General features: G+C 40.6%; 1 protein-coding gene across 1 annotated transcript; it reads right to left on the reverse strand.

The window, feature by feature from the left end:
- Window positions 1-5,295: 5,295 nt before the first annotated feature.
- LOC129368705 (forkhead box protein O1-A-like) lies at window positions 5,296-19,642 on the reverse strand. Its single transcript, XM_055043797.1, has 3 exons — window positions 18,878-19,642; window positions 9,123-9,314; window positions 5,296-9,041 (listed from the first exon to the last, which is right to left on the reverse strand). The coding sequence occupies exons 1-3, from the start codon at window positions 19,436-19,438 to the stop codon at window positions 7,890-7,892; spliced, it is 1,905 nt and encodes a 634-aa protein (XP_054899772.1). The 5' UTR covers window positions 19,439-19,642; the 3' UTR covers window positions 5,296-7,889.
- Between the last annotated feature and the right edge of the window lie 820 nt (window positions 19,643-20,462).

A 20,462-nucleotide genomic window follows, 5' to 3' on the forward strand; every position in this document is an offset into this window, starting at 1 on the left:
TTTAAGTCTGTCTGTGTTTTAAAAAAAAAATTTTTTTTAAGTCATTTCCCATCTTATAAAAATTAACATGTTCTAATTACACGCTCTCTTGTCTTTCCCATCTCAAAGAATCACTTATGGAACCAGATCTCTGACATATCATACTCCAAGGAGGCAGGAAAAAAATATATTTAAAAAGAAGCTAAACACATCTATGCTATGAGAATTGCAAGGGATGTTGACAAAAATAGTCATTTTGTTAAAAGTAATTGGACTAAAGGTTTGGATTTCTAACAACGTCAGTTTGAAGTTATGATACTTCAATATGAGATCAATTTGTTGTCTGGGCAAAATTCATATAACTGTAGAGCATTTACCTGCCTTTCTTCTAGCTTTTAATGACTTATTTACTTTAAAATGCCACAAAAAGCTTCCTGCTTCATTTTAAAGTGGTGCTTCCAATCTTTGTCCAACAGAGGGAGCTCTTGAGTCACTGAGCAGTAGAGAAAACCCAAAGAAGCATGAAGTGTCCATGCTTTAACGATAACATAAAAAAGTGCATAAGTTGAGTATTTATATTCAGTTGCATTGCATTTCCTTTTAGTATTTAATGCCTCCATTATAGTTTAGACGAAATGCTTTATGTTTGTTTTATTAGACATCTTTGATTACAGTGTAGATAAATTGTACTGTATAGTTTATACTCAGCATTAAAATGAGCAATAGACTCATACTTCTCATGTCCTTTTTGTTTTATCAGCATATGAAGATTTTTCTTTTACTGTATACACAAAACAAAATCATGACGTGTTTTCCTTTTATTCTGAAGCAAATACAGGACTCGGCACACATGCAAAGCAAAGGTTAGAACAACTCACAATGGTGCCGAAACAAGACATGTGGGCATGCACCACTGACGCAGGTGAACTAATTTTGCGGTGCATTAAAAGAGCCACCAAACGCAGAGAAGAAGAAGTGCATCACTTCCTGTCACGATGAGATTGCTGCAGCAAAAAGACGCCATGGAAATATTTTCAGCTCAGAGCAGAAAAACTATGAAGTGAAGCTCATCTTCCGGAGCCTTAGTGGGAGACAGTCTGAGGTTTTTAAACAAATTTATATGTTTGTGGACTCCAGGCTTCATGCAGGCCGAGGCCCTCAGTGAACTGAATGGCTGCATCAGTGCTGAACAACATAAAAGACAAAAATAAATAAACCAGTAACGTTGGACCAATCTGCAACACACCTTTTTATTACGCCTTTATATCTTAAAAATTGTCTTTTTAAAGTGCCTCATCTCACACTCTTTTTTTCTCTCATATTTATGGTTCAAGAGTATCACCAAGACACTTCCTTGAACAAGAGCGTTCTTTTGAAGTTTTTTTTTTTTTTAACATGCTGCAACCTATGATGCTGTCATCTTGACCTATTACCAGAGGTACCAGAGCTGTCTGCAGCTGTCTGCAGCCACAACCTGATCTCCACTGCTTCCTGCGCAAAGATCATGTGAACAGACGGGTCAGCGGGCCGCTGCCATTCTCATCTTGTCACAAATGAATATTTACCTCAGACTCCTCTGGAGAGGTGGCGACGTGACGCAACCGCATCTTTGATGCCTTGGGTGTGCCGGTGCATCCGGTGATTTGTATTAGTGACGATCCAATTGTCCAAAGCTCCTAATTTCCAGACTCTGTGCTCGGACCACATGGATGAATTAGCCCAAACCCGGCTTGGTGAGCAGCTCGCTCCAGGTAGTCGTTCCTGTTTTATGGAGGAACCATTACTGAGCAGGTTTATTTTATTTACGCAGGAATATCGAGGCTAATCTGCATCATATACATCACAACATAAGTCATCTTCCACTAAATGTAGACTGCCTGTTTATAAAATCACTTGTAATTTCTTTCATGAGTCGGTCAGGAGGATAAAACAGAGCTGAGGCGCAGCGGGAATCGTCCCTGCCATAAGATCAATTATGCAGAACAAATCCGTTAAATGGTGAGTTGTTTTACAGAGCAACATGTTTACCATAGGAGACACAAGTAAGAGTTTGGAGCTTTGAACCTGTATTTCATTGGGGTTTTGTGCAACAGGCCAACATCAAGCAGCACATATTAGTGAAGTGGAACAATTATTAATGCAAACCATAATCAGGCCAAAAAAAAAAAAGAAAGAGTGGCAAGAAGAAAGAAATCTATTTACAAGGTGCCACATTCAAACCACATGGACGAGAACTGGAAACTGGGAGAAGGTGTTCTGGTCAGATGAGACCAAAATCTAACCAAAAATGTTTCACCTTGTTCTCCACGGACAGGGAAGCTGATAAGGGCTAATGGAGGACTTACATGCTGGTCAATCATGGAGGAAAATAAAAGTCTAAACAGTGGTGTGGAGGTTTGCAGTCCCACATGATGACAACTCAAAACACACAACCAGAGCTACGCCGGGATAGTTAAGATCATTCTATATTTATGTGCTAAATAGCTCAAAGTTCACTTTTAGCTTGTAGCAGGATGTAGCAGATAATGTCAGTAAAGCTCTCCACCTTTTCTGCCTGAGCTTGAAGCATTCTGCAGAGGAGAATGAGATTTCGGTTTCTGTATGTGCAATGCCGGTGGAGACGTGCCCACCAAAGGCTTGCAGCGAACGTGTCTGATTCAGGGCGACACCTTCCTGGTTTTAGAAGGTGTTAGCTTTTGAAAACCTTCTTTTCATGTCATCGGTCTATCAAATGAAATCTCAGTGAAGATTTTATGGTCATTATGAGAGTCCAAGGAGTGCGAATACCTTTTACTTTATGCTAATTCTGACTTTTCATCTACATTTCAGTGAAGTAATCCACCCACAGATGCTACATCTCATGATACACTGTTTTATTCAGTTTTAAGTTTACATTTTGAATTACGTTGAGCTGCTGCTGTTTCCAGGTAGATAAATCAGTTGTTTAATAGTCAGGTGCTTTATTTTGCTCAGTGTATCTGCACCAGATTATATTTGCACCCGATTAAGTTGACTTCCTAAGGTGGAGGTACTCTACCCAGACACACACCTACAGCTCTGGCCTGCAGAAGCTGCAACGTGGCGTCATTTCAAACAGGAAACGAACCTGCTATCACAGAAACCATCAAGTTTCCCACGTCTTACAAAAGACAAAGTGAGAATAGATGTGTGACCTGATTTCCTACCCTTTTTCCACTTTATCTTCAGAAGAAAATTAGACCTGAATACTTCTCAAACTCAACAATTATCTAATTCTGATCGTATATTGCAGTCTTTACAAGATGACGAATGTACTCGCCTCTTTTCCTGCAACTCAAATCATCTGTGAAAGTGAGGGAACGTAGTTATTATCAATAAAATTTAAAGCAAAATAAATTATGGCAGCACACAGTGAGCTTAGCTACAAAATTACACAGAGAACTGACAAAAGAGGAGCTCATTTCAAATGATAAATTATCCTGATACCTTCACTCATTTGATTCTTAGCATCCACAGAGGAGTCCGGCGCTATGAAGGCTTCTCGGTATGACTCAGAGGAAGCGCTTGCCTGGTCAGCATGACACTTTACAGCAGTACAATACGGGGGCTGCAGCCAATACAGTCACACCATTTCTATTACTTCCAGCCTTTCTGCAACTTCTAATGCGTTCAATATGGCACAACACTATGAATCAACAATGGACAATAAACTGAATCAATCAGGACTGAGTAGTAGTCGAGCCTTTGCTTGATTGTGGGCTTAGTTATTTGGAAGTCAGCTCTGTGGTAAAAACCACTGTCATTTGAGTAAAGTAACAGTTGTCTGATTGCAACAGCAGGAAAAAGTCACACTTTGACTTTTCCCCTGTCACACGTGCAACATATAACATATGAAAAGCATGTTATTTTATGTGGGGCACATTTTCCAACATGAGTTTCACAGTGTGATTTCCTCGTATGAAAAAGCCAGAAAATGTTTCACAGGTAGTTTCCTCATGTGCAGCACATGAACGATGATTTCACTGCAGTAAATCAAAGCGTGCTCTGATTGCTTGATCTCATACGCGACTTTGCATGTCAGATGTGTTTTTTTTTTCCACAGGAAAACTCACTTTTACTCCAGATCCCAAGGTAAAAATCTCACCTTCTATACATCCAGCATTTTTAAATGAGTCAGAATAGTAAGAAATGAAAATGTTTTCTGATAGTGATCAAAATTCATGGAAGAGCCCAAACCTTTTCAGTCGCTCTGTGCTGTGGGTTTGTAACATAACTATCTGTAACCATAAAATCAAACTATATTTATTTTAGTGAATCAATACTTAACTCACTGTACTTACTGTACTTCATATGAACGCATAATTAGATCAGGGTAAAAGTGTCATGACTCAAAGGTTTGCTTTTACTGGAGACCCTCACCCACACGTGTTGTTCTGTGTTTAAATTTGACAGAACAAAAGAAAACTGTCTGTTTCTAGCTAAGCTTGAATCAGATCATTACTAAATCCTGTAATGAGTAAAAAGGTTGAATGTCTCACACATTTTGGGGGAAAAAAATAAGAAGGTTTAAGACATCAGTAAGAACATTTTCTTTGTTTTTATCATGATCTTTCTTCTTCCTCGTGTTTGATCTAAAGTTCCAGTTACGGTCTTTGCCATCGTCCCTCCGTGTCGTTATGTAAATAGCAAATATCTTGAGGTTGGTAAGAAAACCAGCATGCCACATTTATAAATCAGGATATGGAAAAAAAAATTTTTAGAGAAAATATCAAAGTAATAAAATTTGAAAATAACAAAATGAAAGAAAATCCACCTTTTTTTTCCCATTGTGGAGACTGATTCGATGGTACACCAGATTACCCCGAAGGTCAGTGACCTACAACCTGCACACTGAACAGTGGGAGGGAAAGGAGTCGTGTGGAGAGGAAGTGCATATGCAAATGTCACTGTTTTTTCTGGGGGTTTCTTTTGCAACAAAGCACAAAGCGACTGCATTGAATACATTTCATACAATTTCTACACATATTTTATGTAAATTCTTAATATCTACAGATTTAAATATCTGCATACAATATTTTTCACTCCATTTTTGACCACTTTGTACATTTCAATGAGAATAATTTCTCCGGATGTAACTACTGAACCTGCAGAAACCAGAAACGTTTAGGAAGACGGACGGGTGGATGAATTTATGGATATAACTTCAGACCTGAGAGGAAATGAAGTCTTGCAAATGAAAATATTTTCTTTCATATTTTATGGATGCAGTGGTGCAAACAGACGGAGCGTAAACAGCGTAAAAGTGTTGCATGACAAAGAAAGACACACAGATTTGATTTTTCCATTTATTATCAAGAGGAGTTTAAGTACTAAGAATATAAACACAAACTGCAATGAAGATGATCGTAATAAAATGTTCACATTAATCGCACCCAAATAAAGTAAAGACAACATCGTGAAATCTTTCTTTACCTTGAAAATGTGTTTTCTCACATTTTGTTAAATGGAACTATTGATTTCAGGCCAAATTATAGTTAATGTTAACATAATAATATCTATTAAAAGTTGATGGCTATAATCCTATATGCAGAATAAATATTGAGATGATGCCTCACTCAAATGTAACTTAAATCTCATCAATAAAAAAAACCCCATGCAATTATGCAACACAATAAGTCAAAAATGAGTGCAAAGTAAAAACCCGACTTATTGAGGAAAACAGCAGTAAAATCTCTTTGATACTTAGGAGGTAAAACATTTCGAGGTATGATGGTTCACATATGCATTTCTGTAGTTTAGAGTGAAATATGTAAACAACCAGGTGGGATGCATCTTCAACTATATTTAAAGTTTCTAAAAATTCATAAACAAATTTGTAGAAGAGTTGAGATCTGAGAGACGGTGAAGGCACAGAGAAACAATCAGGTCCAGGTTTACTTGAGCAACTATTTGATGCAACAGTTAATCAACAATCTGTCCTTAATGATGTTGACTGAACGTTATTGAACCTTGTCTGATACCATGAATGCTACCTTCCCATCATAAACAATTTTTCTCACTGCATCAGAGAGAATAAATCAAACATTTCACCTTTTCTGTCTTTTTTTTAAATCTCTCTTTCTTTAGATCAGCATTAAAATGTTTGAAAAAAAACGTGTTGAAACAAGTTTGCAAAAAAAAAAATCACCTTTACTTTTAAATCCACAGTTTGTCTAAAATGACCTATTAACAAGAAAATTATAATAACAATTATTTACTGCATAAAACAAAAATACAAATAAGAGAAAAACAATCACAAATGATTTATATGCAACTTCTTAAAAATATAATATCTACATTATGGCATTTCTTCTGTTTCTGTAACATCATCTATTGAAAGAAGTTTGATATCAAAGAAAAACAACAAAAGCAACTCCAATTCGATTTGCACACACAGCATGATCACATGTATTTCCACACCAGTAAAACACAAAGAGGGAATCTATCGTCTATAAATATGAAATAAAGAATAAATACCTTCATTCAGAATGTATAAGTGATTGGTTCATTTCAGATATCCTGTTTTATGATGTCCACTGGAAAATAAGATGTTTTTTGATTTGCATTTAGAGCACTGAAAGCATTTTCCGTTAAAGACGACGTCACTAAAGAGTTCTGATGTTTGCAACCAGCTTTGTTTCCGTCCATGAAGGTTTTGGTTGATGGGAGCAGGGGGTTCTCAAAAACCAAAACCATAAAGCTAATCATCAACTCCTCCTCTTCCTCATTCATAATTCTGGCGAGCCCTGTTCCGTACCCGCCTTACATCACCTGGCTTTGATTAAATAACGCTGGACCTTCGACTTTATTTGCGTCTGTTAGTGTAAAGTACATATCCTGCAGCACTGAGCCAATAATAATGTTACCTAATCGTAACTTGACACGATGTGCAGAAGCTCTGTCTGCGCTGGTGAAGAGCTACTGTTTGGTATGCCAAATTAGAGGAGGCTCTGACTTCTTTTTTCTTTTGAGTATTTCTGCTTCGTTGACCATTCAGTAACAATTTATGGACTGCATATAGTGAATCAGACTTTTATTTCTAGTTGGTCAGGGCTTTATCAGGCACTGAAGACAAAGAACAAGACGCTGAAATCTCGGCAAAGGCAACACACTCTGTCTATATGCAGTAGCACACTAATATTTACATCCTTCATCTCAATGTGCCTGATATAAAAATAAGAAACAGGAGCTTGAGGGAGGAGATATTGATTCATAAACATTTCACTTTAACAGAATGATGTTGGGTTACATCTTCCTAACTGGTACAGAAAAGATCTTAACGATGTCCAGTTTAACTTCATTTCTTTCATTTTGTTATTTTAAAATTTCATTACTTTGATATTTTCTCTAAATTTTAGACAAACTTTACCGAGCTTCTTAAATATACTCTACTCACATCTGGGTAATTAACTTTTACAGATTTACAGGTAAATTTCACCATCATCAGTAAAAGCCTGTCAAGAGTTTAGCAATATGTTTTTATGTAATTTTAAATTTTGAACTTTTGTGCTTTAAAGTCACACAAGTTCCTATTGATGGGCAAATTGTGGTGGTCAGAATGAAAACTCTTCAGACTTTTGTTTTTCATTGTATGTTACAGTGAAAAAAAACTATATATGTTTTCAACTTCAACAAAAAAAATGTACACAAGTCTTAATTATTGACTGACGCAGCATTGTCTTCCTAACTGTTCTGCATCTCATTTCATGACGACTTTAATCTCTATGACAGGATGCTAATTATACAGCTTTAGTCTTAAACATTACACAGCAGAGGAATGCTTTTATTTATAATGTTATGTAGAGAAGAACAATTTCTATATTTACACATTTCCCTTGCATGCCACCATCCAAGGTGGCACTAATTTCTCCTCTTTCTTCCATTTATGAATCCTAACCAGACACCCAGCTGTGCGAGGTGCTCTTCACTCTCTGGGGAAATCCAGCTGCAGGGTCGAAATTAAAGTCTAGCGCCCCGCCGTCCATGAGGGTGTCATGGAGGACCGACTCCAGGTCACATTCCAACCTCTCGATGGGCATGTTGTCCAGGTCGCTGGGTAGCCGCTCCTGATGATGGCTGTGAGGGTGAACCAAGTTCAGCTCCTTGTAGCTGTTGGTGTAGCTCGCTGAATAGTCATTAGTGTGCGCTAGCTGTCCTTGCGGAGGCTGCATGCAAGTCCTCAGCCTGTTCAGTCGTTGGGGAGCCCCTGAGACAGTAGTCAGGCTGGCTAAGGGTATCATGTTGCAACTATTCAAGTCTCTGGAGGGAGCAGGACCTTGGCTATGTATAGATTGTGGGTTTACATGTAGACCTGGGTGACTCTGAGGAGGGGTAATTATTTTAATACCAGGATGACTCGCTATATGGTTGTGGCTGCTGTAAGCGGACATGAGACTACTTACCCTTCCAGTGTCAGACACCCTTATGTCACTGGAAGGCATTATGTCTCTACTGGAGCCTGCGTCAGCAGTCAGTAGCTCTTTGAGGAGTCCTGCTGGAAAGATGTACTGGTTCTCATAACCTCCAAAGCCAGGCTTGTTCTCTGGAAGTGTCTGCATGGGAACAGGCGACAGAGAGTTCAGCCTCGCCTGGCTGTACATGCACTTACTGTAGTCCTGGCTCATTCCAGGAGAGCCGTAGGAGCCGCTCTGAAGCCTGGCGCTGTTTGGGGAACGTGGCGAGTCTGAGCCGTGCTGGGCGGCTTTAGGAGACAGCAGGTGGAGGTTATCCAGCAAGCTCTCCATGACCCTTTCTGAGCCGTGTTGGCCCATGGACCCAGACACCTTGGAGAGGCTGGGGGTTATCTTGGGCCCAGATGTGGCGGGGAACAGCATGTGTCCGTCAGACTCCACGAGATCCTCCTGCTCAGAAGGAAACGGAGAACGGCGTCCACTCAGAGTGCTGGCGTCGGAGCTGGTGCGGGTTCTGAAAGAGCTCCAGGCTTCAAAGTCCTCGTTGTTGTGGGAGTTTGGGCTTCCCAGCCAGTTAGAGTACTGGGAGCCTGGGCTGCTTCCTTCCCCCTCCACGCCTTCCTGTAAAGACATCTAAGGACAGAAAAACGCATGAAAAACTTCCCACAGGCCGTCTTAATAACGGAGTTTTGCTGTTTGTCAAAAGCCTCATACCTTTTTCTTTGTGGCTCTTCCTTTACTCTTGATGAATTTATTGTTGTTGTCCATGGAGACGGCTCTGCGCCGAGGCGACTTTCCGTTCTTTCCTCCTTCAGGATTCAGCATCCACCAGGAGCTTTTCCCCGTCCCTTCATTCTGTATGCGCACGAAGCGGCTGTGCAGCGACAGGTTGTGTCGGATGGAGTTCTGCACAGAAAAAATACGGAAAACAAATTAAAATTATTGATTGATGTAAAGAAATTGATATTTAGTTTTTGGTCAAAGAGTGACAAACTGCCTGTCAAAATGATTTATTTATTTTCTTTGGAGGTTGATGAAGCATTTTGAAGTGCCTGCTGCTGCAACACAAATAAAAACTCGTCATAAAAAGGAGACGTTGGTGGAAGCCATGATGGTCGAAGCAAAAAAGACCAAAAATCAACGTAACACTGAACGACAACAGACTCCTGATTCACAGCAAAAGAAAATCATTTCCTCCACGTGATGCTAACATTTTCTGGGAATATGTTAAGTTTGACATAAAATAATACGTTTTTACTGCACATTTTAAGCTTTAAATCTAAAAAATGCATCATCTGGCCAGAGCACCTTCATCAATATGTTTCTCTGCCCTGAATTAGCCTGAGGCAGTTTGCAAAAGACGTCCTATGACTTCCTTTTAACGATTTTCTTCCTATACTGCTCCACACGCCTTCTCATGACTTTCATCAATTTTGTGACTTCTAACGGCAAATTGGTTGCACTGGATTTCATTAAGGAGCAAATTGGCTTAATACAAATGCGCACCACACGTTTCTGATTTTTGACAATAAAACGCTTTGAACTGATGTCTTTTACCTCCCATTTCATGATTATGAGCTACTTCCGATGGTTTAATCACATGTTTGCTTTACGTGTCTTATCCCTCACTTATATCTTCTGAAACAAACTGAAAGAGGAAGCTAATTTTAAGCTTGGAATACAAATCATATATCATATTTGTCAAACTTTGACAGGTAAAGCACAAACTCGGACTAGTTCGGAACGACTACGTCTCTTTCTTTGTCTGTGGTCACATTTGTCTTTGTGCACAACTGAAGCCAACATTCAAATCCTTTTCTTTAATGTTATGTTAGGAGCCCTAAAAATGACTCAGATGATCCTCCTGTGGCAAAACGCAGTAAGTGAGTTGAAAGAGCGAGAGACAAGCAGCACAGCCCTCTGTAGACAAAATAGGGTCCCGATATGAAATCTTGACGCTCTGGACGGTGGGTGTAATGAAAGACTAACATACAACACAACATGAACCAGCAGGGATTTTCCCCTAAATAACCGTGTGAGCCTTTGGTAAAGCCAGATGTTCTTCAACCACAGCATTCAACAGGGATGCAAAGAGAATGGAGATAAAGTTTATTTGAATCTTGGTCCTACATAAGGTTTTAGTCAACTTAATGACCCACATCTGCTGATTTAAAAAAAAAATAACTTCAATTATGTGTTTGCCAAATATCAAAACTTCGTTTAAACACTGTTAAATTCAGACTAATCCCCGAAGAACGGTGTTCAACGTGAACCTACACGTTCACCTAAAGAGGATTTTGCACAATGGGGATTTCTGCAGTACAGAGTAAGGAGAGGTTACGGAGTTCGAAGCGAAGATGGTGAGGGAGGGTGAAAAAGACACAGAATGTTTTCAGCCTGCAGAAGTGGGGTCACTGAGTTCGTTGTGCTGAACATGAGCTCCTCAGCCCTGCGCTGACTGAGACATGCAAACAGGTTGCATGGAAAAGCCGCAGAAAGGAGGAGAGTAGTCCGAAGTGCGGCGCGTTGACCTGTTTTGTGACTCACCGTGACAGCCCGTCCCACCCCACCCCTTCTCTTCCACAGACTCCTTTTTTAAAAATAAGGCTTCCTGTGTCAGAGGACATCCTGCACACGGAGGCTGAACGCACACCAAAGGTGGAGTTCTCGCTTTCTGCACAGCCACAAAATGCAGAGTTAATTCTGACGTTTGTTTGGTCGATTCGTGACCTTTTCTCCATTTTTTCCCCTTTTTAGATGATCTCAATCTGTAACTGAAGACAGGAAATGAGTCATTATTGGAGAACCTGAGATCTCAGCAGTTTGCAGCACAGAGTTAGTGTGCACACTGACTTTTATTCAATCAACCAGGAGGCATGAGATCTATGGCCCTGGTAGATCAAGGGCTGCATGACTGCACACCTCAGAGGGGCTCCCTTGGCCAGGGAAAATCCTCGTCCTTGACAGTCTTCCCCTCAGCCCGCTGAAAACAAAAGATATCCGCACTGCTCCACTAAATCAGGAGCATCGCACAAAATTATGAAAGCCTGGCCTGAGGTGGCCTGTTTTATTGTTGCTACAATCATGTGGGCCTCATTTTTAATGGACTTTGAGATATGCACCGTTCCCAGAGCAGAATATTTACCTGAATGTAAATATTCTCTAATCAGCTAGTCTGATTAGAGACTTACATTACAACCTGATTTATTTAGACTTTATGCGACAGACCAACAGGAAGCAAAGGAAAAAGGCAACCCAGTTTGAATATGTTTCAACAAATTAAAATCTGAAAAGTGCGGTCTCCATTTCTGTTCCTGCCTCCTTTACTCTGTTTACGCTGAAATAAAAAACTGTGCAACCAACTCCCTTTATGTTTCAAAGCATGTCACAGACACAACCAGAAGGAAGAACTCACCATGGTGACAAGAGGCCAAAATGTAACATTTATGCCAAATAGAAAATTGGACTTGAGCTAAAATATTAAAACTGCACATCAGATTTAAATTCCCATCACAACTATAAAGCACGGTGGAGGCAGAATGATGCTGTAGAGACGCTATTCTTGAGTAGGGGCAGATGGTTTGAGTTGAAGGGAAGCTGGATTACTGCTGGGTAATCTTGGGAAAAGACTCATTAAAGGCTTCAGAGATTCAGGACAACAACCCGACAAAGGCCCAGTGGTTTGGGTCCACAAACACTGATGTGTTAGAATGATCCAGTCAAAGTCCAGCCTCATTTCCAGTTAAAAATCTGTGCCAAGACGCAAAGGAGTTTCAGTTGTAGATGCAGCAAAAGCTGTCGATAGAAAGTGTTCAGTTAGTGGGGGGGGGGGGGGATAAATACTAATTTATTCCATATTTTCATATTTTTATTTGGATATAAATAATTTCAAACTATTCTTTATTTTCACTTTCAATTTCAGTACAGAGCTCTTTCACCTCAGATGAACCCAGTGACCCCTGCATCATCTGCGATCAGATATTGTCTAGTGGAGCTGCGGCGGCTGCTCCTGCATGAAAGGATTCCTCACGCTGGACTTCAAAACAATCGAAGTGGCACAGCTGCTGTTTCTTGTGTAGCGAAGCATGAGGCTTGCAGTAACGGTCACAGGGAAAGTACACAAACAGGGCCCACTTGCAGCAACAGGTGCAACCACAGTGAAAGTGGCCTCACTTGCAATTAATCCAAACGTGCTGCAGAACACCAGAACCAAACCACAGACAGGACAGAGGAGTTCTCAGGGGACGGACTGCCGGAGAGCTGCAGCCTCTTAAACTAGGAAGTTGGTGTTGATGGGGGCTTTTACTTAATTATTCATAACAACAGAAAACAGCTGAAATCTTCTGTAGCTACCTAGAAGATAGCCGTGTAGCTGTATAGCTCTGTAGGTGGCTGTTGTTATGAATCTATACATATATAGATATATATAGGCCTATCACTGTAACTCATTTTGTTGGACACTAAATTGCCCCATAAGTTATTATGATGAACCATAATATTGTTGTGAGACAATTTTCAAATAATATAATAATGGTATAAAATGCAAGAAAACATTCTCAAAGATCAATACACTTTACATTCTTATGAATCTTTAACACTGGAAGGCATTTTAAGTATCCAAAACAACAGAAACAGCAAATAAAATAAGTTATAAACAAAACTGAACTTCAAAAAATGGCTAGTTGAGACCAAAGCACCAGACTGAAGTTTTTTTTATTTTTTATTATTCCTCATGTGATTCGTTTATTTGCTGCTCATTGCAACAGGACTAGTCATATAGCATTTCCCTTTTATCTTAAGCTGTGGCAGCTGACTGGCTGTCAAGCCTTTTCTTTCAATACATTATTGTTTTATGTCAACAATGCGTGCATCCTGTACTTTCCAGTTTTTGGCCAAAAACTGCCAATCAACAGTTCTAGAAAATGAGGAAATGGTGAACAATTGTTCATGTTTCAAATGCAAAATTCCGGTGAATTAATGAAGTAGAGAAGCTGACTGTATTCACAACTTATGAGTTGGTAGGAAAAACCGGGTGACTAAGATGCTACTGATACAGTAATAATTGCCGATAACTGTAAAATTGATGCTTGACTGTGCAGAGATCTTCATTTATGGTGAATGGATCAAGAAATTACCTAAATAGGACTGTTTGAGAACACAATATGGCCAAGAGATCTCAAATTGTTACACATTATGCTCCATTCAAGCACACAGAGACCAATCATTGACAGGCATGTGTGTATTTTTGTACAGCTTTGTCTGATATTAAAATTTGTGATAATGTAAAATATGTGACAAAAAGAACCTAGGGGAAAAAATACTTTTTTTTACACCACTGCATAGCTCTTTTATAACATGATGCATAAACAAACCCATTGGACCAAAGAATCTAATTTGTAAAAAGTTGCTGTTTTGCGTCAGTACTCTGTTGATTTAAGGTGGAAATGTGCTGAATCAGAGCCATCTTGTAGCACGCTACAAAGCTTCCAGAAATCTAAGGTAGACAAAAGAATAGTGAAGCACAAAATGTAACGATTACAGCGAAAGGACAAGCCACTTCCTGACACAGTGCACCCCACACCCCTCTCTCCTCTGACCCCGGATGCGTAAGCGTGGGACCTGAGTTGCCTGCTGCAGGGCGGTAAAAAAAAAAAAAAAAAAAAAAAAGAAGCCTGCTGAAGCGAGAGAGCACCGCAGCCCGTCGGACAAAAGCAGACTGCTTCATTAACACCAAGCATCAAAAGGAGCGACCTGGTACAGAAGAACAAAGAGTTTTGTATTCTGAGTTCAACAGCTGACAAAGAACAGGCAGACAAAGGAGATTTTCTTTAAGACATGACCACAATCTTAGAAACAATGGGCGACAAAACCCAAACAACTTTTGGATCCATGCACTTCACTGACGCAGTACATTTAAGGTCAAGTTTGTTTTGCTAAAAACAGAGAATACAGTAGGGGATTATCATCCCGTACAGGCTGGAGGACAATGTAAAGATCCACATACCACAGATTCCTATGACTCACGCGTGTAGACAGTGAGTTTGGTTAGGGAGAATCGCCGGTGCATAACGAGTCAGCTGACCTCATCTCAAGTAGTTTAATTATGTAGTGGAAGGGGGGGAAAAGTGAATCGCTTGCAAACTTTTCCTAAATGAAGGAAAAAGTGAATCTGAAGCCTGCATCAGTTTTTCCTTCTTCCTATCCATTAACTCTGACTACCTTCCCCACAGCATGATGCAACCACTACCATAACTCATGGTGTAGTTGGGTGGCACTGTCACTCTTCATGTTCCTGGTGTAAATTGACCAGAGAACCTTCTTCCAAATGTTTGCTTTTTTTCTTCTACAGAACTCATGGTAAACTGAAAATAAGACTTCTGGTTTGCTTTGGATGATGACTGACCGTCATTATCCAAAGACCAATTTATGTCCCACCTCATGAATTGAATAGCGCTCCATAAACATGTAGACTATTGTTTTATATCATAATCTTGCTTCAAACATCTCTGACCTCTGAAGACAATTCGGGGTTTGGCCCATGTATAATAAGCCTGGCGGGCCACCAGGCTTTACTTGCGCCCTCACCAGGCAAAGCATTGCTTATTTATTTAATTTATATATTTTTTTATGTTTACATTTTTAAGATTTTATAGTTGGTGTTCAGATAGCAATCTTCCACTAACACATACTTATCAAGTGATATTTTCCAGTCTCTTATCAACTTTAAAAATGTTTTAACTCAAAAACACGACGGGCTGCTGGATGAATGACTGCTCTAGCGCCCAAAACACCGGGCTTAGCAAGTTTTCTGGGGGAAACCTTGCAATTAGATGTACTGGATTTTATTTATGGCTATCAGACAAAAGTGTCCTCACATCAGATGTATGCCATAATTTTCAAGGTGCTTTTTTTTAAATGTGTAGCTATGTATCAGTATCTTTCCCCTTCACAATGTTGCACTGCTTTTTGTTATTCTATCACATAAAATCCCAGTAAAATAAACTGAAACCTGTGGTGGTAGTGGAAATGCTATTGTTGCAGGTACGTATATTCATAGAGTAAACTTGCTATGAAGGTAAATTTAAATATTTTCCACTCAAGCAACGCTTCAGATTTCCCTTAAACTGAAAACACCGTTCAGGTTTTGCTAACTTTGCAAAGCCAGTAATAGCTGCTTTCATCAGCTGCAGCTTGTTTATGTATAGGGTGTTGTTAAAAAGTGGAGCTTTTCCACTGGGCAACTCACCTCTTCCTGAATAAATACTTTCAGGCTTATCTACCATTAGTTTCCACAGCGAGTGTACGCAAATGTTTGGCACCAGACAGCACAGATCTGTAGTTGAGGGGCCCTCTTGACGCCCATGCCAGATGAGAGATAAACCATTTCATAACACATTCTGCAAGCTGCCACCAAATCCATGTAGGGATTTATCCCCGTACTGCTGCTGATCCAAACCGGCATTAAAAAAAAGTTTGAGGAACTACGTATAGAAAAAAAGGCTTCGATTAAAAACAAATGTGTGCCTGTTGAACTCAAGGGTGCCACTTCCTTTTCCATCAACGTCACAGTTCGTTGAGAAAAACATTACCAGTCAAGCGCTTAACGTCTGCTGCACGTTGAACCCGGGCACCTCACAGAGCCACCGACACCCCAGGGGAAGCCCGTCGCCCCCTCGTCCGCCTCCCTGCAGGGTCCCTGGGGCCGTCGCTTGGGGCAAAGGTATCGCGATCGCTGCGCTGCCGCAACAATTTTTAGAAGGAAAACAAAGAAATCTCCATGACAGGAGGGGGGGACAGGAAGCTGTAAAGGCACCGGCATCGCCCTCGTCCTGCGCTCCACCCATCGCCAGTTTAGATTGGGTTAATCACAGGGGTTAAACCTGACGCCCTCCACCCACCCTGAGGTCACTGGTTTTTCTCTATCCGCCATCACAGGGGATTCATGGGGAGACGCAGCAGGCCACACATTTCTCTGAGCATGTGAAAACACATTTGTTTTAATATGCAGTGCCTCATAATATTGCATAATTGTGGAGTGGATATGAAGTGGATGTGTTTTCACCATTTTCTCATCTTAAAAATCTGGAAAGTGTGGCACACCAATATTTACCCCAACACCCTTTATTAGGTGTTTGCTTTTGTCATATCATTTCATATTTGTCAAATTTATTGTTATCTTGATAAATTCCAATTAATGATGTTAAATAAAAAAGCTAAACTGACTATTTCATTTTAAATGTTACTTTTAAAATTTTGCCCATTTTTTTGTAAGGCAAGAGCATCAATAGATAAAAGTATGCTGCACACAGTTTCCTTAAAAAAAAAAAGAGAATAAATTAAAATTACAAACATCAAAATTAATCTATTTATCAACAAGATTTTAGCTATGTAGCATATTTGAAGAAATAAAAATTCAGTTTTTGGTTAAAATGCAAAAGACTGTTGCAGTAAAAGAAAAAAGAAAGAAGTAAAATCCCAATAAAATACATGCAGATTTATGGACGAAATGTGAAAAACGCGAACGACTTCAAAGCATAAATGCAAGACGCTACACACTCCATCTGATCCCCTTTGTTTTCTGCAGCAGCGGTGCTCATGTTTTGCCGGCTTGGAGATGTTAACACATGGCCCTGTTTTCCATCCACTCACCAGGAAATGCATCATAGTTCATTGTGGGGGGACTTTAGTGTTTTTTTAACAGGGAAGTGCAAAAATAACTATCAGCCTGTGGTTTCTTAGCCTGCTGGGAGTGCCAAGATTCAGGAATGCAGAGACTGAAAGAAAGATGTGTTGATTGGATATTAAACAGACAGGCTGGGGGGCTTTTGTTCTTGATTTAAAAACAAAAATCCCTTCCACATTTATTCTTCTAATTAGTTTTTAAGGGACTGATTCATGTTAAATTTTGATTTAATTTTTTTTTAAAGACAGAGGAAAACATTCTATGAACTAAGAAAATGATTCACTGATAGATAAGAGGGAAAAAAATCATGCAGTGGCGATGAAGAGTAAACCACAAAGCTACAAGGAAATAAAAGGAAGCCATGGGATTAAGAGCGGGGATCCCTTCTCCAAGCTTTAGCATCCGCTGAGGAAACTCTAGAAGACACGGACGCAGAGATATGAGCACACAACTCAGGAATGGAGGATGTTTGACGTTGTTCCCAGCATCCCCCCCTTTCCCTGCCTCTTCCCCTCTGACACACTCCACAACGCTGATTGAGTTGTTTGCGTTGCCTCCTGTTATTGCCAAGGGAACTTCGAACAGAACCAAAAAAAAGAAGAAGAAGAAGAAAAAAAAACTACATTCCCATCAGCCAGTTCACCTTTACATCCACAAAGGTGCAGATTCAGACAAGGAGGAGAAAGAAGATGTAAGGGAGCCAGAAGTCATAGCATGAGAGGCGATCAAGTTTTTCACATGGGGGTGCGAAACAATGGGGACTATATTTGCTTGAGGTTTCCCAAAGGCATTTCCTGACAGCTTTGAAATTACATCTCACTCGATTGCAAGAAGGTTGCGGGAAGGCCTGTGAGGCCAGAACGTAAATTTGACTCACGGTTTGATTGCAGGCTTTAACTTGCCTCATCTTTTTTGCCCACCTTCAACTTTCGTCTGCTGGTTTGTTTCTATCTCGTTATCATTGGTGAGTAATTTCCTCACCAGGTGGGACAGTATTGAAAAAAAAAGGATGTTTGTGCAGACATGTCAACTTGTCTGCCTTCCAGGTTTTTTCGGAGGGAAACAGGTTTTCCATACATGTGGAAACCAGATTTCATCGAGTCCTCCTCCCACCAACTCTGACCAGCTTCAGAAGAAAAGCATCTCAACAGCATGATGCTGCCGCCACCAGGTTTCACCCTGGGGAATGTGTATCATGTAGATGTGATCGTTTTCTGCTACCAAAAAGATAAATTCCAACAGGATCTCTTTTAGATTTCTTCTGCTCTTTCATAAAAGCTGGATTTCTGAAGAGCATAACAACAGACACCCTGTTCTCCCACCTGAGAAGTGAATGTCTGCAGCTCCTCCAGAGCTGCTTCTTTATACTATTTGCTCTTTATTTTCCCAATCAAACCTCTGAGGTCTTCACACAGCTGAGATTAAAGTTAACAGATAAACTCTGTTTTCTGAACGCTGCTGGGTGATTTTACTTTGAGGTCCCAAAGTAAATGGGGGTAAATATATGACACTTAACGATTTACAGTTTCAAAATCTGTGTACCTCTCATTTATGTCCTACAGTAAAGATAAGATACCAAACATGCAACCAAACATGTCAAAGTGTGAAAAGGTTGAATGTGGTGTGAATATTTTAACAAGATAACGACACGCCCTGATTTAAGGCTTTGGTTAGTCGATAATCGATCTAGATGCTCCAGTTAAAACCTCTGCGCTCAGCATCAGCATCACCAAAGCTCATCCTCATAAAGAAGTCTCAGCTCTCTCTCACACGGTGAGAATCTCACCTTCCAGCCCGCAGAGCTGTTGCTGTCTCCCTTATCCTTGAAGTAGGGCACACTCTTCACCATCCAGTCGTAGATCTGAGACAGGGTCAGCCTCTTCTCAGGTGAGCTGTCTATGGCTTTGGTGATGAGGTCAGCGTAGGACATGTTACCCCAGGCGTTGCGGCGGGACGAGCTGATCTTCCTCTGACCGGAGGCGCCCAAGGGTGGGGCCCCTGGAGGAGACACCTGTTGCTGAGGCGGCAACTGGGGCCCCGGCAGCTGCTGCTGCTGGTGCAGGTGATGATGCTGGTGGTGGGGTTGGTGGTGAAAAACATGGCAGTGCGCTTTATCCTCTGCGTATTCTTCATAGTTCTCTTCCAACAGGCCGAGGCTGCTGACGAACTCCGCATTTCCTCCGGGCTCCTGCTGCACTGACGGCGCCGGGGAGGACGTGTTGGACCCGGCGGGGTCGACGAGCTCCGGGCGGTGCAGGGGCCAGGTGCAGGACCGCGGGCGGGGCAGGGGCTCAAAGTCCGGGTCGATGTCGACAGGCTGTACCTGTGGTGGGGGCGCCTCAGCCATGTCTGGGTCACACCGGTGCTGCCCTTCGCATCAACGTTCACATAGAAAAGTACAGAAAAAGGGAAACAAATAGGACTCACAGATTGAAAAGTGGATTCTGCGTCCACTGGTGGATTCCCAGAAGTAAATAGAAGTGTCCAGTTTATCCGATAAAGGTGTTGTTCTGGCTTTTGACTGAAGTTCACACCTTCCTGCATCGGTACCTCTGAACTCTGCCGCTCTGTAGCCTGGCAGGGGAGTTTGGTGATGCCTTCACGGTCCGCCCCCAGGCTCGATATTTACAGCTCCGCAGCTTGAGATGCGTTCTTACGGTGATTGTTGACGAACCACGGACAAATCGGACCTTTGTTTTAAGATTTACATATTCTTGTGACATAAAAAATGTATTTGAACGATGCATTTGAACAATGTATTTGGTCATTTCATTTTCAATGCGTTTCGAAATCTGAACAATTTTGAGACGCATTTACAGACTTTTTAAAACTCTTGGAAATTTTAAGATTTATGAAGTTTTTTATTTCATTGAACAGAATAGACCAAAAATGTATTGCTGCATTAAAAATCAATGGAAAAAACTCACATGACAAATATACACTGCTGTTCAGCTGCAGTACCTTTCAAACACATCACTGTGCCTTGCTATTTCTTCCTTTTTTTGCCACTTTACTGTCACAAAAATTAATTTACGTATTCTGACACAATGCATACAATAATTGTAAAATGACTCTTCACAATCCTTTTACTCTGATACCCCTAAATAAGGTTGCACAACCTTCACAGCTCATCTGGTTCTGATGACAAAATCATTGAATCTCAGTTTTAATCCAGGTGTTTATAAAGGTCACAGATGTTCGTCAGAGAACATTAGTGAACAAACAGCATCATGGAAACCCAGAAACACGGCAAAGAGGCCAATTAAATTGGAATTTGGGTCATTAAAAATATCTTAACCTTAGAATATATCCTGGAACATTTTTAACCCACCTTCTTAAATTTTTAAGAGTATGAGTGAGACCATTAATAA

This window comes from Poeciliopsis prolifica, unplaced genomic scaffold (genome assembly GCF_027474105.1).
Source record: "Poeciliopsis prolifica strain line A6 unplaced genomic scaffold, Auburn_PproV2 SCAFFOLD019, whole genome shotgun sequence".
NCBI lineage: Eukaryota > Metazoa > Chordata > Actinopteri > Cyprinodontiformes > Poeciliidae > Poeciliopsis > Poeciliopsis prolifica.